Here is a 16,657-nt window from a genome sequence, read left to right on the forward strand (position 1 = left end):
TAGCACGCCGGTGTATGGTAAAAAGGCACTGGCTGCCTCTGTCTCCACGACTTCATCCTTCTCCATTGGATGTATTGTAATGGAGAGGCGTACAGCGTACCAAATTTACCATTCTGAGGGACCCCTTCTCTCTCTCTCTCTTTTCAGAACACAGTTCTGTGGTGTTCCAGTTCCCAGGGAAGACACTCTGCATCTAAAATGGTGCATACCCTTGTGGCAGTCCCACCTGTTTTTAATTCTTCATCGATCATTATTTGTTGACTGTCCTCAGTGTCGCCCTAATGCGTTGCTCCACGGGCTGAAAAATGGGTTGCGGATTCCGACATTGACTACTGTATATAATGTAGCCTACAGGTGCGCAGTTGTGTTTCACCGTACTTTAATTTCACTTTGCACAAGCCCCCCAATAATACACAGTTATATGGCCAGTGCACTGTTATTTAACCTTCAAATAAGCCTCATTATTAGTTTGCAGGTGAAACTCCACATATTGCTACAATAGTTTACAGATGAACATCTACGAGCAGTAAAACCTAACCACAAAGTTGACAGTTCTTGAAGAATGATCAGGTATATACGGAGCAGACACTGTCACTGTTTTTACACATGGCCTAATTGTTTAACACTTGTTCCACAGTTGATTTGAAGCATTGTTGTTGTTCTAACCAGCACAAGTCACTCATCTGAAACTCAGCCATGGACTGACTGCCTCGTGACCAAAATTCGGGCCCTTATATATCGTCAAATAATATGAATTGCAAGTACACATTGTTTATAGTTAAATTTACAGAAATTACAATTAAAACTTAACTCATTAAATTAACTGACCACATCAAAAATTGGTTCTTTTTAGAATTTTCTTCTACTAAGGGAGTTAGGCCAAATTATTTGTTTAAATCGTAAAATTAACAAATATAGTTACGTAAACAATACTTTTGACAAAACTGTTAATTACTTTGTAATTAATGAAGGGCTGGTTTTGCTAACATGTTTTCAAATGGATTCAAATACATACTTTAAGAATACTATTCGTTTGTCTTCCAAATGTTTACAATTAGTACAGAATTTATATTTGTTTATATGTCAACAATAGAATTTAAGTTCCAAAACAGTTTATTAATTTCACCCTATAACAAAGATACTAACTAGGAATAAACTAAACTAAACTCCTCCCGAACAGGCCATGAAGGCCCAACGGTACCGACTGGCCGCCATGTCATCCTCAGCCCATAGGTGCCACTGGATGTGGATATGGAGGAGCATGTGGTCACCACACCACACTCCCGGCCGTGTGTCAGTTTCCAAGACCGGAACTAACTAGGAATATGTGAAATAAATTAGAAAATCAATTACATACATAAATCTAAGAAAAAAATAGCTCTGGCGTTATTTACTTTGAAACTGAGGGCCAATCTTTCTCTTTTATGAAAATACAGATTATACTCACGTATGTTAATGTTAATTAAGTCAAAACGAAAATATGAATTTTAAGGAGGCAGATAACAACACAAGAGGGGAATTAAAATTATTCCAGCTTGCTTCGTCACACCCTGTTTACTAGAGCTTTTAGTATCCCATTCCTCTAGCACAAAGGGTGCACACCATCTCAGATGCAGAGCATCTTCCCTGGGAACTGGAACACTGCAGGAATATGTTCTGAAAAAAAGCAGCCATTGCCTTTTTTCCATACACTGGTGCGCTATCAGGAAACATCAATTGCCTTTTGCTCACACTCAACAAAACAGAAGCATTACTGGGGAATGTCAGAGATGATCTCAATTTACAGAAGGCCCAGGGATATCAAATTCTGTGACGGTGTAGCATGACATAATTTGGACAAACAGGGTACATCATCAAAGATTGATGCCGAGAACACCAACAGTATAGCCAACTAATATATCTCAACAAACAGTTGGTCGCACAGCATTGTTTGTCTGAAACTCATGTGATGGAATACAAATGTAGCAGGATTTTAGCACAAACCTCCGAATACTGGGACAACATCATTAGAAAGACCATCGAAATATGCACCAGGGACAATCTTGTCAATCAGGACTGCACCTATAATCTCAGCAAGGCTTGGAAACCAGCACTGGATCTAATTAAGAAAACAGTAAACATAATGTTCTGGTGGCCAGGCAGGACGGAGCAATTACACTGATGCTAATACAACCAGAGTGCCCTCCCAGGTGTTGCTGGCCACAGATGTCAATACGATTTCATCCTTGGCCATTGACTTGTCCTCAGGTGCAAATGCATAAAGAACAGCTCGCACGAGGAAGGCTGATGTCAGTCAGTCCTGCACCTCCAGTATGTCAATTCATCAGCACACCTGACAATGGCTGCATGTTTGATTACCAAAAGATTGTGCCTTTTGACCACTATGAACTGACAGTGCACCCGTAGACTGTTCCATAAATGGCTTAAAATTCACTTGATTATGTCGAAATTTTTCAAAGAAAATGGTTCAATACACCATAAAAGACTTATTTCCGTTTGGAGTATGTAACTGTCATGCAGCTTTACAATAAACATTTACTTGATATAAAGCTAACAGAACTAACTGATCCTTGAGTATATGTATTCAAATAGTTTGTAGAAAGAGCAGCTAGTGAGCTTCGGGGGTTTATTTTGGGTTTACTTCATCTAGTTGCGTAATGTTTTCTCCGTGGCTGCCTATTTCATAAAATTAATAACTATTCCAACCAGGTAGTAAGATCAATAACTGAGCTTCTTTTCTTGCTAGTGGACTACTAATCCTCTGCAATGTATTCAGTGCTCGAGACAGGAAGCTGGAATACTTCTCAATTTTTACATATTGACCAACAATATTTCTTCTTTCCACAAGTCTATTTAAGCTGCTTCATATATTCAGATAACTGTTCTCAGATACATTATAGTTGTATCATCACTACTTAGCAAAGTCTATAAGAAAATTATTCTGTGTCTTGTATAGTAAATGCAGCTGAAACTAATTTTTATTATCAGTAACAAAAATCATTAAGAAGTAAATCTACTGGGTAGTGAGTGCAAGAATTCTGAGATCATTAAAAAGTTTTCTGTTTATTGTAATGTTATCTACTTTGCACAATATTCTTAGTGCTCACTACCTTCAAATAAATACTTTATTTACTTAAAGTGCACAGCACCAGAAGATAATTCCGCAGGATGACAGGAGTGAATATAAGCAAAGGAAGACAACACTCTTGTCCTTCAGTCAATTTTATGAGAGATGCTGCTAAGGGCATAACATACTGAACTGAACATCTTGATTAGTTTATCTACATGTCGATTCTGTCTTGTTATCGAACTGCACCCTGACAATTCATCTGAAAGCTAACAAGTTTTCATTCTCTTTTGCGTGCCTGTTGACAACTCAACACTTCTACTATTCAGCAAGTGGTCTCCTTTACTCCAAATGTATTTGCACCACAAGATTTTAATATTCATCTAGAAATAACACCATAGCCAGCAGAATTACTACTTTTTAGTATGCTAATGAATTTTACGATCTTCTTAGCTATTTCATGTTTTAAACTATGTCTGTTGGTTATGCATGAAGTGTTTGCACAAGTAAATCTAATGCATTGGTATTTTGTTGGTCATTAACAGGTGCACTGTTTGCTACCCCTGTGTGAAAACAAACATTGAATATATTGTTTGGTTATTTCCAAGTGTTACCATTTCTGCCAGAGCTACTTTCTGTGGGCTGTCTCATTTCCATCACATTTTGTGTTTGTTTCTTGTTTAACAATGTTCCAAATGTGTTTACCTCATTCTTGCAGTGCTTTATTTTGTGACAATGTTTGATAACAAAAAGGATTTTGTGATACTGGTGCTAATGAAATTTCAACATTCTCACTATTGCTTGTTCTCTCAACTGTGTATACCTGTTTTTGTAGCACAGGATACTTTTAATCTCAGGAGTTATTTGTTCCTTATCATTGATATGTACATTTTTACTCTTGATTGTGTTAGTTGAAAACAAACTCAAAGTGCTGTAGGAACACATTTAAAAAAAAGAGTTTAATTTTTTATCTGTGCTGTGTGCTTTATAAATTTATCTGTAAACACCAAGATCAAACCATTGTTTACGAAGCTGTCATACAGTACTTTTCTTCTGTGGTCTGTACCTAAGATTTCAGTACATTTTACTGTAACTTCCTTCTCTACTGTGTTCCAGTACAACATTTTTCAGATTTTTTCTGCATTTCACAAATCACTCCACTCATGACTTGCACTGAAGCACCAAAGAAACTGGTATAGGCATGCATATTCAAAGACAGAGAGATGTAAACAGGCAGAATATGGCACTGCAGTTGGCAACACCTATATAAGACAGAAAGTGTCTGATGCAGTTGTTACATTGGTTACTGCTGCTACAATGGCAGGTTATCAAGATTTAAGTGAGACTGAACATGGTGTTATAGTCGGCACGAGCGATGGCACACAGCATCTCCAAAGTAGTGATAAAGTGAAAATCATTTCACGAGTGTATCATAAATATGAGGAATAACATCAAATCTCCAAATAACTGCAGACGGAAAAAGATGCTGCAAGAACAGGACCAATGATGACTGAAGAGAATCGTTCAATGTGACAAATGTGCAATCGTTCCAATTGCTGGACATTTCAATGCTGGACCATCAACAAATGTCAGCTTGCAAATCATTCAACAAAAAGTAATTGATATGGGCTTTTGGAGCCAAAGGCACACCCATGTACTTTGAAGACTGCACGACACAAAGCTTTACGCCTTTCCTGTGCACATCAACACTGACATTGGACTGTTGATGACAGGTAACATGTAGCCTTGTCAGACGAGTCTCATTTCAAATTGTATTGAGTGGATGGATGTGTACAGGTATGGAGATAACTTTATGAATCCATGGAGCCTGCATATCAGCAGGGGACAGTTCGAGATGGTGGAGGCTCTGTAACGGTGTGGGCCACGTGCAGTTGGAGTGATATGGGACCCCCGATACATCTAGATACTATTCCGACAGGTGACATGTACGTAAGCATCCTGTCTGATCACCTGCATCCATTCATGTTCATTATGCTTTCCAATGGACTTGGGCAATTCCAGCAGGACAATGAGACACCCCACACGTCCAGAATTGCTACATGATGGCTGCAGGAACATTCTTCTGAGTTTAATCACTTCAACTGGCCACCAAACTCCCCAAACTCGAACATTATTAAGCATATCTGGGATGCCTTGCAACATGCTGTTCAGAAGGGATCTCCACTGCCTCATACTCTTACAGATTTACGGACAGCCCTGTAGGATTCATGGTGTCAATTCCTTCCAGCAGTACTTGGGCCATTAGTTGAGACCACGCCATATCGTGTTACAGCACTTCTGCGTACTCACAGGGACCCTAGGTGATATTAGGCACGTGTACCAATTTCTTTGGCTCTTCAGTGTAGATTAGTTTAGACGAAGTGCTTAATCTCTTATTGGCTTTTTCCTGGCAACAGTTTTTCATTTCAGCAATTCATCTGGTCTGGCTTCTTCATTTTTCTATTATTTATGTTATCTGGCTTTGTCAAGGATCAAACGCAAAGGTAATAGGTTGGCAAAAACGACATAGAGAGAACTGAGTCCACCATGTGTTTATTGCACATTCAATGGAGCTCAACTTCACATGGACAGTGGTTCAGAAATTTCAACCGAATGAAAATTTTGGCAAAGACTAATAAAGGCATAGCTGGCTCAGACCAGAATAAAAAATTTTTTGTAGCTTATGCCTGTTGGGAGGGCATAGATGAGACATGAGCAAATAAGCACCTTGATGTCCAGTCAATAAGCAAGACAGTGAACGAAGTTCTTCATCTGGCTGACGTCCCAATGACTGGCATGAACCAGGCTGTGGACACAAATGCAGAGGTGGTGCGGATCACCACCTGGAGGGACTCATTCTTCATCGTATGTAGTAAGTCCCCGTCCTCAATGTTTCAAACCAAAATAGCATTTTTATATTGGCTACAACATCGTAGGGAGCTGATTTAGCCACCCAGACTTTACCCATTTGGGTTCTTCCACAATGGTGGATACCATGAGTGGAATATTATTTAAGGTGAAGATAGTCTCAGAAGCAATGTGGAAGAGCACAACTTCCTGTTGGCCAGGGCCGGCCATGAAGGAGCATCTGAAACTGGATGTCAGCATGTTGGTTTGTATAAGATGTATTACTGATTTAGGGATAAAAAGAGATCCTTGCACGGTCCATAGAGTCATGAGGTTGTCTCCATACTCATACATGTCCATCTGCTCGATACAATTTGAAACGAGATTCACCCAACCAGACAACATCATTCATCAACAGTCCAATGTCAGTGCTGACGGGCCCAGCTGAGGCATAAAGCTTTGGGGATCGTGCAGTCATCAAGGGTACATGAGTGGGCATTTGGCTCCAAAAGCCCATATCAATAATGTTTCGATGAATGGCTTGCACACTGACACTTGTTGATGGCCCAGCATTGAAAACTACAGCAATTTGTGGAAAGGTTGCACTTCTGTCACCTTGAATGATTCTCTTCAGTCGTTGTCAGTCCATTCTTGCAGGATCTTTTACCGGCCGCAGTGATGTCAGAGATTTGATGTTTTACCAGATTCCTGATATTCGCGGTATACTCGTGAAATGATCGTATGGGAAAATCCTCACTTCATCGCTACCTCAGAGATGGTATGTTCCATAGCTTGTGCACTGACTATAACACTATGTTCGAACTCACTTAAATCTTGATAACCTGCCATTGTAGCAGTAGTAACCAATCCAACAAGTGCACCCAACACTTACGGTCTTATATAGGCATTGCAGACCACAGCGCCGTATTCTGCCTGTTTACATATCTCTGTAATTTAATACACATGCCTATATGTTTCTTTGGCACTTCAGTATATTTTGCCTCACTTGACTTAGCATTTCCATCAGTGCCATATAGTTTCTCATATTTGGCGAAGAGTTCATTTGATCTATGTGAGAAATGTGGTATAAATTACTGTATGCAGACTTATGGTCTCGAGATTCTTTGTAACAGTTGGTGAATGATGCAAATAGCTACAATGTAATATTTTTACAAACGCCTCGTAATTTTCAGTTGTAGGGGTAAAGTTCTCAATGGCTTTGTCAAGTTCTTCCTGAAAAGATGTCCATTTAGCTATCTTGAAGTTAAATCTTCTACAGAACAGCACCATAGTTGTCTTAATGTATCACACACTGGTGTCTCAATTGGTCTATGCTCAGTTTGAGTAATGGGTTCTCCCCATTATTCACTGATGATGCTCACACCTTTCTTGCACCCCGAACATAATTATTAAAATTGTTAGTTTTTGTCAATACTTCGTATACACTCCTGACTGTGGCACACCCCATTCAATGTTGCCTCTCCACCATGCAATATACCTCTTTCTTCTGTTTATCTGTGTCCACCACCACCTTCCGAATACTCTGCTGGCATCTCTTTAGCACTGTGTCTCCACCTGCATGTCACAATCTTATCATGTGAACACCACACAAGCAGCTAAACATGCCTTTCTCACAAAATAGTCTGTCCAGCACATTACTTTTATGAATGTTTTCTGTTTTCCCAGTATTTTTGTAAACAAAGAATTAAACCAAGGGGTGCTGAATCCAAAGGCAATTCAGACATTCATGTATATATTAAAAATTAATCACATGTGTGTTAATGAAATTATGAGGCTACACCTGAGGTGTTTGAAGACATAGTTACCGCACTTACTCTTCTGGCAGTAGAAGTGTGTTTTCTCTTAACAATGAAAGGGTGCAGTACTAGATGGTTATAATTAAAGTGTAGCTACTCAAAAAGGTCCAGTGTGGGCTGTAATTATTGTATGGCAGCAAAAATTGGTAGATATGCTAAAAAGTTAACGCAGAACCCATTCATGCTACACAAAATTAGATACAGTTTTGGCCACCAGGTGTAAACCTGGCATTGTGAATGAATGAAAGACGTACAGAAATGTGTCCATATGTTATGGATTAGGAATAGGCAGAAAAGGTCAAACAAGTGAGAAAAACACTATATTGATTTTATTGTTAACCACCACTTACACAGTTTGTTCAGTATGAGCACTGGAAACACTGACGAGATAATGCTTCCACAGAACGGCATGATCAACAGTTACTCGCAGCAGTTCCAGAGGAATCTGAGCAACGTGTTCTTGTATACTGGCCATTAAGATCAGGTAGAACCCGAATGTGTCCCCAGTAAACATGTTTTTTTGTTTTTATAAATCCCCAAAGCCACAAGTCAGATGCATTCAGATCAGGTGATCTTACACGCCACGCATCTGGAAAACCTCTGGAGATAAAACGACTGAGGATGATTGCATTAAGAAGATCTTTCACTGGACAAGTGACATGAGCTGTAGCCCCATCTTGCACAAAAACAGTGGTTTCCACATAGTTGTCCTCTTACAAAGCAGGAATCACATGCTGTACAAGGAGGTACCAATAACATGCAGATGTCATGGTACACCTGACACACCCCCTGGGTGTATTCTCTTCAAAGAGGAAAGGGCCAAGAATAGTTGAGTTTGTGAATCTACATCACACAGTCACATACGACGAGTGCAATGGCTCTTTGTGGACAATATGTGGTTTTACAGTACCCTGAAGTCAGCATTTCTGTCTATTCACTGCACCCTGTAGTGTAAAATGTGCCTCATCACTCCACAGAATATTGCCCAATCACATTTCATCAACTTCTATCCATGCCAGAAACCGAAGAGCAAATACTTGCTGTGTATCATGAGGTTTCAGTTGTTGCCCCACCTGGATCCTGTATGGGTACCATAGTAAATTAGACCATAAAACTTCCCAAACTACTGACCATGGGATGGAAAATTCTTGTGGCATTTCACGAGTACTGAACAACCCTCAGCACATGCTGTACAATTGTTTACAACAGCAACTTCATTAATAACTTCCACTGGGATAGGACACCTTCCTCTTGCAGGTGCCATCCCAAGCTCACCAGCGTTTTCGAATTTCATGACCATCTTTTTCAAATCATTTAATTACATTGGGCCTCTCCTCAGACCTTTCAGTCAGTGATACTCTCTCCTTGCAGCACAGTAACTGTTGCCGTTCACATAATACATCTTCACTAACAGCGCACGGTCTCTCTTCTTGGCAGCCATACTGTTTACTCGCATTATGGCTCGTCAAATTACAACATGGATGTCATACCATTATCCAGTATACGGCACCAGATTTTTACCTAGTGGCCAAAACTGGAACTAATTTGTTTTCCAGTGTAAATTGGTTCTGCATTAACACATTAGTATATCTACCAAGTTTTGCTCCCATATAATTACAGTCCAAGCATGACCTCTGTGAGTAGCTGCACTTTAATTATGACCAGCCAGTATATCACATCTTGACTTTAAACATTATTTACAAATGTATAATGCCTGATGCATCAATTCATGTTTATGATGAGGAACTCTGCCAGTGTTAAAATTTTAAAAGCAGTTAAAAAGTTAATGAAAGGCTCAGAAACAACTGTTAGATGCTGGTATTGCCAACAAGTAACTTATTAAATTTTCCACCATCAATGATATATGTTGAACAACACTTTGTTGTTTATAGGCCCCCCCCCCTTTCTCTCTCTCTCTCTCTCTCTCTCTCTCTCTCTCTCTCTCTCTCTCTGTGTGTGTGTGTGTGTGTGTGTGTGTGTGTGAGAGAGAGAGAGTGAGAGAGAGAGAGAGAGAGAGAGAGAGAGAGATATGATGATGATGGTGATTATGGAAACTGGAGGAGATGGGTAAAGAAAGACAGGAAGCTGGAGTGTAGCTGGGAAGAGCAAAGACAACTATGTACGAAAGCTAAGAGTGATATGACAAAAAAGCAATGTTATAGTCATAAAATATGATTTTTATTATCAGTAAGAATATTGAAAGAATGACTACAAAGATTCATTCCAATGCTGGAACAGCATGCAGTGTACATGATGTATTTTAAAATTAAATCAAAAGTTGCCATTATTTCTTTGCGGTGAAGGTGCTACACAGTTTCTTATTCAAAACTTTCCGATAAAAATAATACATAATTGGCAAGGAACATTCCACTTCACCCCTTCAATTGTAATGCACTTCCAGCATCTCAGTAAGAATATCACAGCTTAGTTTCACATTTACAGAGTACTTCAGAATTCATTTCGCTTGGAAGATGGACAAAAGCATGCACGTTTTTGGCTGTCCAGAAATGATTTGCATCCAAGTGTAAGCGTGCCTGTGAATAACATCTTTGCTGCTGCCTTACAAGCTGAAAGAAACAGAAATATGAATCATTACACTGTTTTTTTTCTTTGCTGTCTAAGTTCTTTCTTTTCAATATAAATATGGTGGTTTCCGTAAACAAAGGAAAAATACAAAGTCAGTAACAAATCACGAAAACTAACATTAATTTACACAAAAGTTGAGTGTGTTGTTATTCGATTAGTGTAGAACATGAGACTGCAACAGCAAAACAAAGCACCACTACCAGGCAACTTGTTCCAGTGGCATCCAGGCATTATTTATTGAACAAACCATGATGGAGTGTAATTAGTCCACACAATTCAACTAAAGACACACTCGGTTGTGTGATTAAATGTCCATTGTACTGTTGTTAATAATCTGAGCAACCATTTCTAACCAACCAACAATATTTGTGGGCTGCTGTGCACAACCATTACTACTCAAATAGAATCACAACCTGATTACAAGTATTCAGTGACCTGTGTTCTTATGTCTTATTTATGCACAGTTTTATCACATTTCATATCCAATTTTTTATCATCAAATTTTTAAAATGTTCCTTGATTTACATAAACCAATGCAACAAAAAGAAATATATACCACAAATTTAATTCTAGAATTAAATACAAAATATAGTACGGTTACAAAAGATTAAAGAAAGGACAAGGATAATTTTTAACATCTCTCTCTCTCTTTTTTTTTTTTAATTAACTGCTCGTCATCAGAAACATAAAAGAAGAAATACACTGAAACCACAATTAAAGTAAAGGTTAAGAAAGGAAAGCCATTATTGACAAATAAATACTGTGAATTAGTTAGTCAGGTACGTGTTTCACAGCTCATGCGACCCGTCCTTTTATCAAAATGCTGCAGATAAGTAAAAATTCATAAATGGAATAGTATGAATTGTGCAGGAGAAATGATTTTAAATCAGATTTCGCTACATCAGATATTTTCTATTATGGAGAAAATGATCAAAAAATAATAATTACTGCTGCATATTGAAGTCCTCTCTGAGGCACTGACAGCTTTAAAGATGGGTAATAAAGGTCATCATTCCCTCTACCATTGTATATATGTGCATCACTGTTCTCAAAATTGTGATGGATTATTTATGATAAATGTCATTAGAGTACATACATATTGTGGCGGCGCACTTAAAATGCCTATCTCCTTGAACAGGTACCTACATGATGTCTGTGGGTGAATGCCACATATTATTCTTACTCTCACTTTTGTGTAATCAATACTTTCTTTCTAAGTGAAGGGTTACCCCAGAAAATTATTCCGTATAATGTTACTGAGTGAAAATATGCAGAATATGTCAGGAGGTTGATATATTTTTCTCCAAGATCAGTAATTATACGAAGAGCAAAGGTGGCTACACTTTGATTAAGAAGCTCAGTAACATCCTTCTTCCAGTTTAAGTTTTCATCAGTATGTACACTCAAAAATTTGGAGCATTCTACTCTATTCACTGACTCCTGCTCATGCATTACATCAATTGTTGGTGTGACTATATTTGTTGCACAAAATTGAATATAGTGTTTTTTTTTCCCCAAAATTTAGCGAGAGTCCAGTTTCAGAGAACCACTTAATAATCCTTTGGAAAATATCATTTACTAACTCTTCTGCTGTTTTTTCCCTAAAGGGAATTATTATAACACTGGTCTCGTCTGTAAAAGTAGCAATCATGCACATTGAACGTTAAGAGGAAGATCATTTAAACATATAAGGAATAGGAGTGGACCCAAAATTGAACCTCGTGGGACTCCCTTTGTGATTCCCCCCCCCCCCCCCATCACTATAATTTCCAACCTTTCCGACATTGTCTGAATTATTCATCACGACATTTCGCATTCTGATTGTACAACTCAAACCAGCTACATGTAATGCCATCAATTCCATTAAATTTGAGCTTTTTGAAGAGAGTACCAAGATCTATACAATCGAAGGTCTTGGAGACATCACTAAAAATACTAACTGACAATATATTATAATTTAAGTCTTGAACTATTTGATAAGTAAATATAAATAGCATTCTCAGTTGAGTAGCATTTCTGGAATCCAAACTGTGGTATGTTAATTAAATTGTTTCCATTTAAGTGTGTGACTACTTTTTCAAATATTTTGGAAAAACAAGTCAGCAAGGAAACTGGATGACATTTGTTTAAGTCTGTTTTGCCACCTTTTTTACGAAGTGGTTTAATAATTGCATATTTTAACATGACTGGCAAAATTCCCTGTGCCAGTGGTGCATTGCATATATCACTAAAGACATTACTTATTAAGTGGGAATAAGTTTTCAGAATACTGTTTGAAATTCCATCAATCCCACAAGACCTATCGTTTTTCAGAATTTTTATAACCGCATTAATTTCAGTGGAGGATGTTGGTGCTACTTCCAGTTTCTTAAATTTTTGTCGAATGACATTTTTAATATATTCTCTTGATTCTTCAACTGAAACACTTACTCTTATATTTGCTGCTATGTATGGAAAGTGATTGTTAAAAGTACTTGCAACTTGTGAATCATGATTCACAACGTTGTCATTTACTTTAATTGTCATGGAATCTTGTAGACTAACTGGCTGTCCTGTCTCCCTTTTGACATTGTCCCATACAATTTTAATCTTACTGTCTGCATTATTTATTCTTGTCAGGACATGCATAACTCTGGACATTTTAATGACTTTCCTTAAAATATTACAGTATTTTTTGTAATATGCAAGTAATATGTGATCTTGACTTACTCTGGCCTTTACATAAATTTCCCTCTTCTCTTATACGAGATTTTAATTCCCTTATTTATCCGCAGCTTACTTTTTTTAACAGATCTTTTGGATAATTTTTTAGGAAAGCAACTATCAAATACTGATATAAATTTACTATGGAATAAATTTAATTCGACATTAACATCTCTTTCAGTATGTACCTCAACCAATAACACCCCTTTTCGCTTACTCTTAAAACACTGTATCCCCTTCTCATTAACACACCTCACTGCTTTGTATGAAACTCCTCTGGGACGTAAGGTGCCATACTGTTTGTTTCCTTTGAATGATGACAGAAATAATTTATGAAATGAAAAACTGAAACAAGAAGTTCTATGAACAAAAAATACTTGAGATACTGTTGAGGTACTTGGAGGATCAAGGTGAGGACAAGTAATCTATATGCAGAAATCTCATACAACAAGATTACACACCTTCATCCACCACATGCCACTACACATGGTGGACTTCTTTCCCTAGGAGTATCTGATAAATGAAATTCATGAAGCCCGAGTGGAGTCTGAGTGTGACTTAACTGACAAGGTAGTGAGCTTGTAAAATGATGGTGCACAGGTATCAGATATGTTACAAGGAGACACTTTTAACAATACTGTAACTTCATTTGTTAACTTTCACAAAGAGTTTATGTAATAGCCCCTCCTCTCCAAACTTTTGTGTGTGTCATAAACTCCAGCAGGTACTCTCATTCCTTTAGCTACCGTGTTTACTTGCCTTTAATGCTAATGCTGTCCTCCATCTGTAAGTTGGGGTGAACAACAAAGTGTGTTACCAGGTAGAGTCCTATCAAACCTGGCCTTTAAAATAACTCACCCAGCCACTTATAGGGTTTTTACAGTTTAAGGTGGACTCTGAAACATGGTGCAACTAGGCAGTTTTCACATTTGGAAATCATTGTCAAATGTGAAAGGAGCACAAAGACTTATTGTCAAATGGAACTATGTCCCCTTACAAATGTTTATATAATAATTCATTATGTCAAGATTGCCTAATAACTACAATATTCATAGTACTGGTTTTGGCAATTTATTGTTCTCTTCAAATGTGATTAATTCACTTACAACAGTATTACACTTCAAGGTGTTCAGGCTGCATAACAAATTTTTATAGGTCATAATGAAGCTGTTGGTAGATTAATCTGAAGACGACCATAAATTGTCAAAACCAGTCATGTGAATATTGTAGTTATTAGGTGATTTAAACACAATAAATTATTATATGAACATAAACAGAAATTCCTCTACAGGATAGGAGTTGTCACAGAGAAACTTTTTCAATTTGTTTTCAAATTTAACTCTATCTGTCACACATTTTATATCAACTCAATTTTGGTGGCAGCACTGTGCACCCTATCTTAGGTTAAAGACAACGTTAAAGTGGAATAATGAACATAATTTTTTCTTCCGGTATTGAACTATGTTCATCATTGTTCCTTTTGAACTGCAGTGGGTTATTGACAGAAACTTCACGAGGGAATAACTATAGCATGAAGCAGTAGTCAAAATGCTTAACTCACCAAACAGAGATCTCACTCATGATTGTGAATGACTACCACATTTTAGACCTACAACACAATTTTGGGCAATGAAAACTTTTTTCTTAAAGATGAGTTACCCCATGGCATTATTCCATACAACATTATTGAATTAAAGTTGTTTTGGAGTTTCACAATGCATTTTTTCCAGTTCAAATTCTTATCAATATGGACACTTAATTCACCATATTTATTATTTCATCACTGTGTGTCATATTTCTCACTGGTGAAGTACCTCTAAATGTGTAGAAATGAACATGTACGTTTCTGAAACTGTGAATAAGACAACTTGCAGAAAAATCACGCAATAACGCTTTTAAGAACATAATTCACCAATTCTTTTGTGGTATATTTATGTTTAGACTGACTGCAATATTTATGCCATCAATAAAAATCTAATTCTGCTTGTTGTAAATTAGACAGAAGGGCTTTTACATACATGAGAAATAGTAGTGGATCTAAGATTGATTCTGGTAGAACCCCTGCTCTCGATCCATTGGTTGGCTATACCATCAATTCCATAAAACCTTAGTTTATCGGGGGGAGGGGGGGATATTGTGATTCACACACTCAAATGCCTTAGATATGTCACAGAGAATACCAACTGGTGTATTTTTTTATTTAACACATGTAAAATCTGGTTAGTGAATGTATAAATTGCATTCTCAGTTGAGCAGCTCTTCTGAGATCAGAACTATGATTCACTAAGATGATATGGTTGCTCAGGCAGGATATTATTCTAGAATATATTGCTTTCTCAAAAATTTTAGAAACTGATGTCAGTAGTGAAATGACCACTACTTACCTTTAACACCTTTATCTGTTATCAGTTTCTGATGTTTTTCACAAATCTTATACAAGCATCTCTTGAATTCCAAGTCACACTTCTCTTTATCTGAGCCACATGTATCATAACAGATATCATGGTCATTGCAACAATTTGTCATATCTCCCACAGGCAGATATTCATTGTCAATCTGGAAAATGTATCAATTTTTTAAAAAGAATACATCAGTAAGGTGATCTTAACTAAGGAGCAGTTAGAACACACAAGTATATAACAATGCATTTCATGTGATGTAACTGGAAGAATAGAACTCTAACAACATTATTCACAGTCAATAAATTATGTACTGCAACACAATGTGTGCACAGAGTTTACCAATTGTGGCTAAATGGGCAAAAATTTCATACTTAAATGACTGATCTTCTACAAGGGGTGCTACTACTGTTGATAGAAACAGTAACCACAGAATACAGCATCCCTAGTATTAAGTTTTTTCTACTGGGAGGAAAATATAATTGGTTGAAGGAAATTAGACTGTTACACCCAGTTTTCGTTCCATCGACCCAAAAATGAGATGAGTCTTTTGGGTGTGGAATGTGCGATACAGTATCATAGAAAACAAAACACTGCAAAATGAGGGATGAAATAGGAGATGGTTATGGTGGGGGCAGGTCTCTTGGACTTTAGGCCAATAAGAAGTCCCTCTGAAGACGAAACCTATTAACTTGTTGTTTCAAAAACAAAATTAATGTGCTATGTTTCAAGTATTAGGTTGGCACATAAGTCCACAGCATTCTGTTTGCCATGGGCTTATTTATCGATTTTCATTTTTTATTTGTAGTTCACTGCAGCTATCTGAGTTTAAATACTGTCATTTTGTCATTTGGAAATAGTGATTGGAGCTGCTCACTCTAGAAAATGGAGTGTCTAGTGGAGAAATCAGAACATTTCAAACATGTTCTGTTTGAGTTCAATAGAGGGGTGGCAGCAGTGGAAGCAGCCACAAACATTTGTACCCTGTATGGGGGTCAAAGCTATTAGACAGAGCACAGCAAGGAAATGGTTTTCTCATTTTAAGAATCATCATTTTGAGATTAGTGACTCTCCACATTCAGGAAAACTTTTGGGAATTGACGAAGATTATTTAAATGCATTAATTAACAATTATCTACATCACTACACTCAGGAACTGGCAAATGTGATGAACTGTAATCATTCCACCATTGTGCAACATCTGCATACAATGGAGAAGGTTCGGAAACTGGGTGTAT

At 37.5% G+C, this 16,657-nt stretch overlaps 1 protein-coding gene across 1 annotated transcript in view; it reads right to left on the bottom strand.

Moving 5' to 3' along the window:
• Nucleotides 1-9,887: 9,887 nt before the first annotated feature.
• Nucleotides 9,888-16,657, bottom strand: part of LOC126237425 (group XIIA secretory phospholipase A2) — a 32,125-nt gene continuing 25,355 nt past the window's right edge. The window contains exons 3-4 of the mRNA XM_049947534.1: nucleotides 15,405-15,576; nucleotides 9,888-10,298 (exon numbers count right to left, since the gene is read on the bottom strand). Coding sequence (XP_049803491.1) covers nucleotides 10,180-10,298; nucleotides 15,405-15,576 — 291 coding nt within the window. The 3' untranslated portion in view covers nucleotides 9,888-10,179. The remainder of the gene's footprint in view (nucleotides 10,299-15,404; nucleotides 15,577-16,657) is intronic.

The sequence above is a fragment of the Schistocerca nitens genome, chromosome 2, assembly GCF_023898315.1.
Source record: "Schistocerca nitens isolate TAMUIC-IGC-003100 chromosome 2, iqSchNite1.1, whole genome shotgun sequence".
Taxonomy (NCBI): domain Eukaryota; kingdom Metazoa; phylum Arthropoda; class Insecta; order Orthoptera; family Acrididae; genus Schistocerca; species Schistocerca nitens.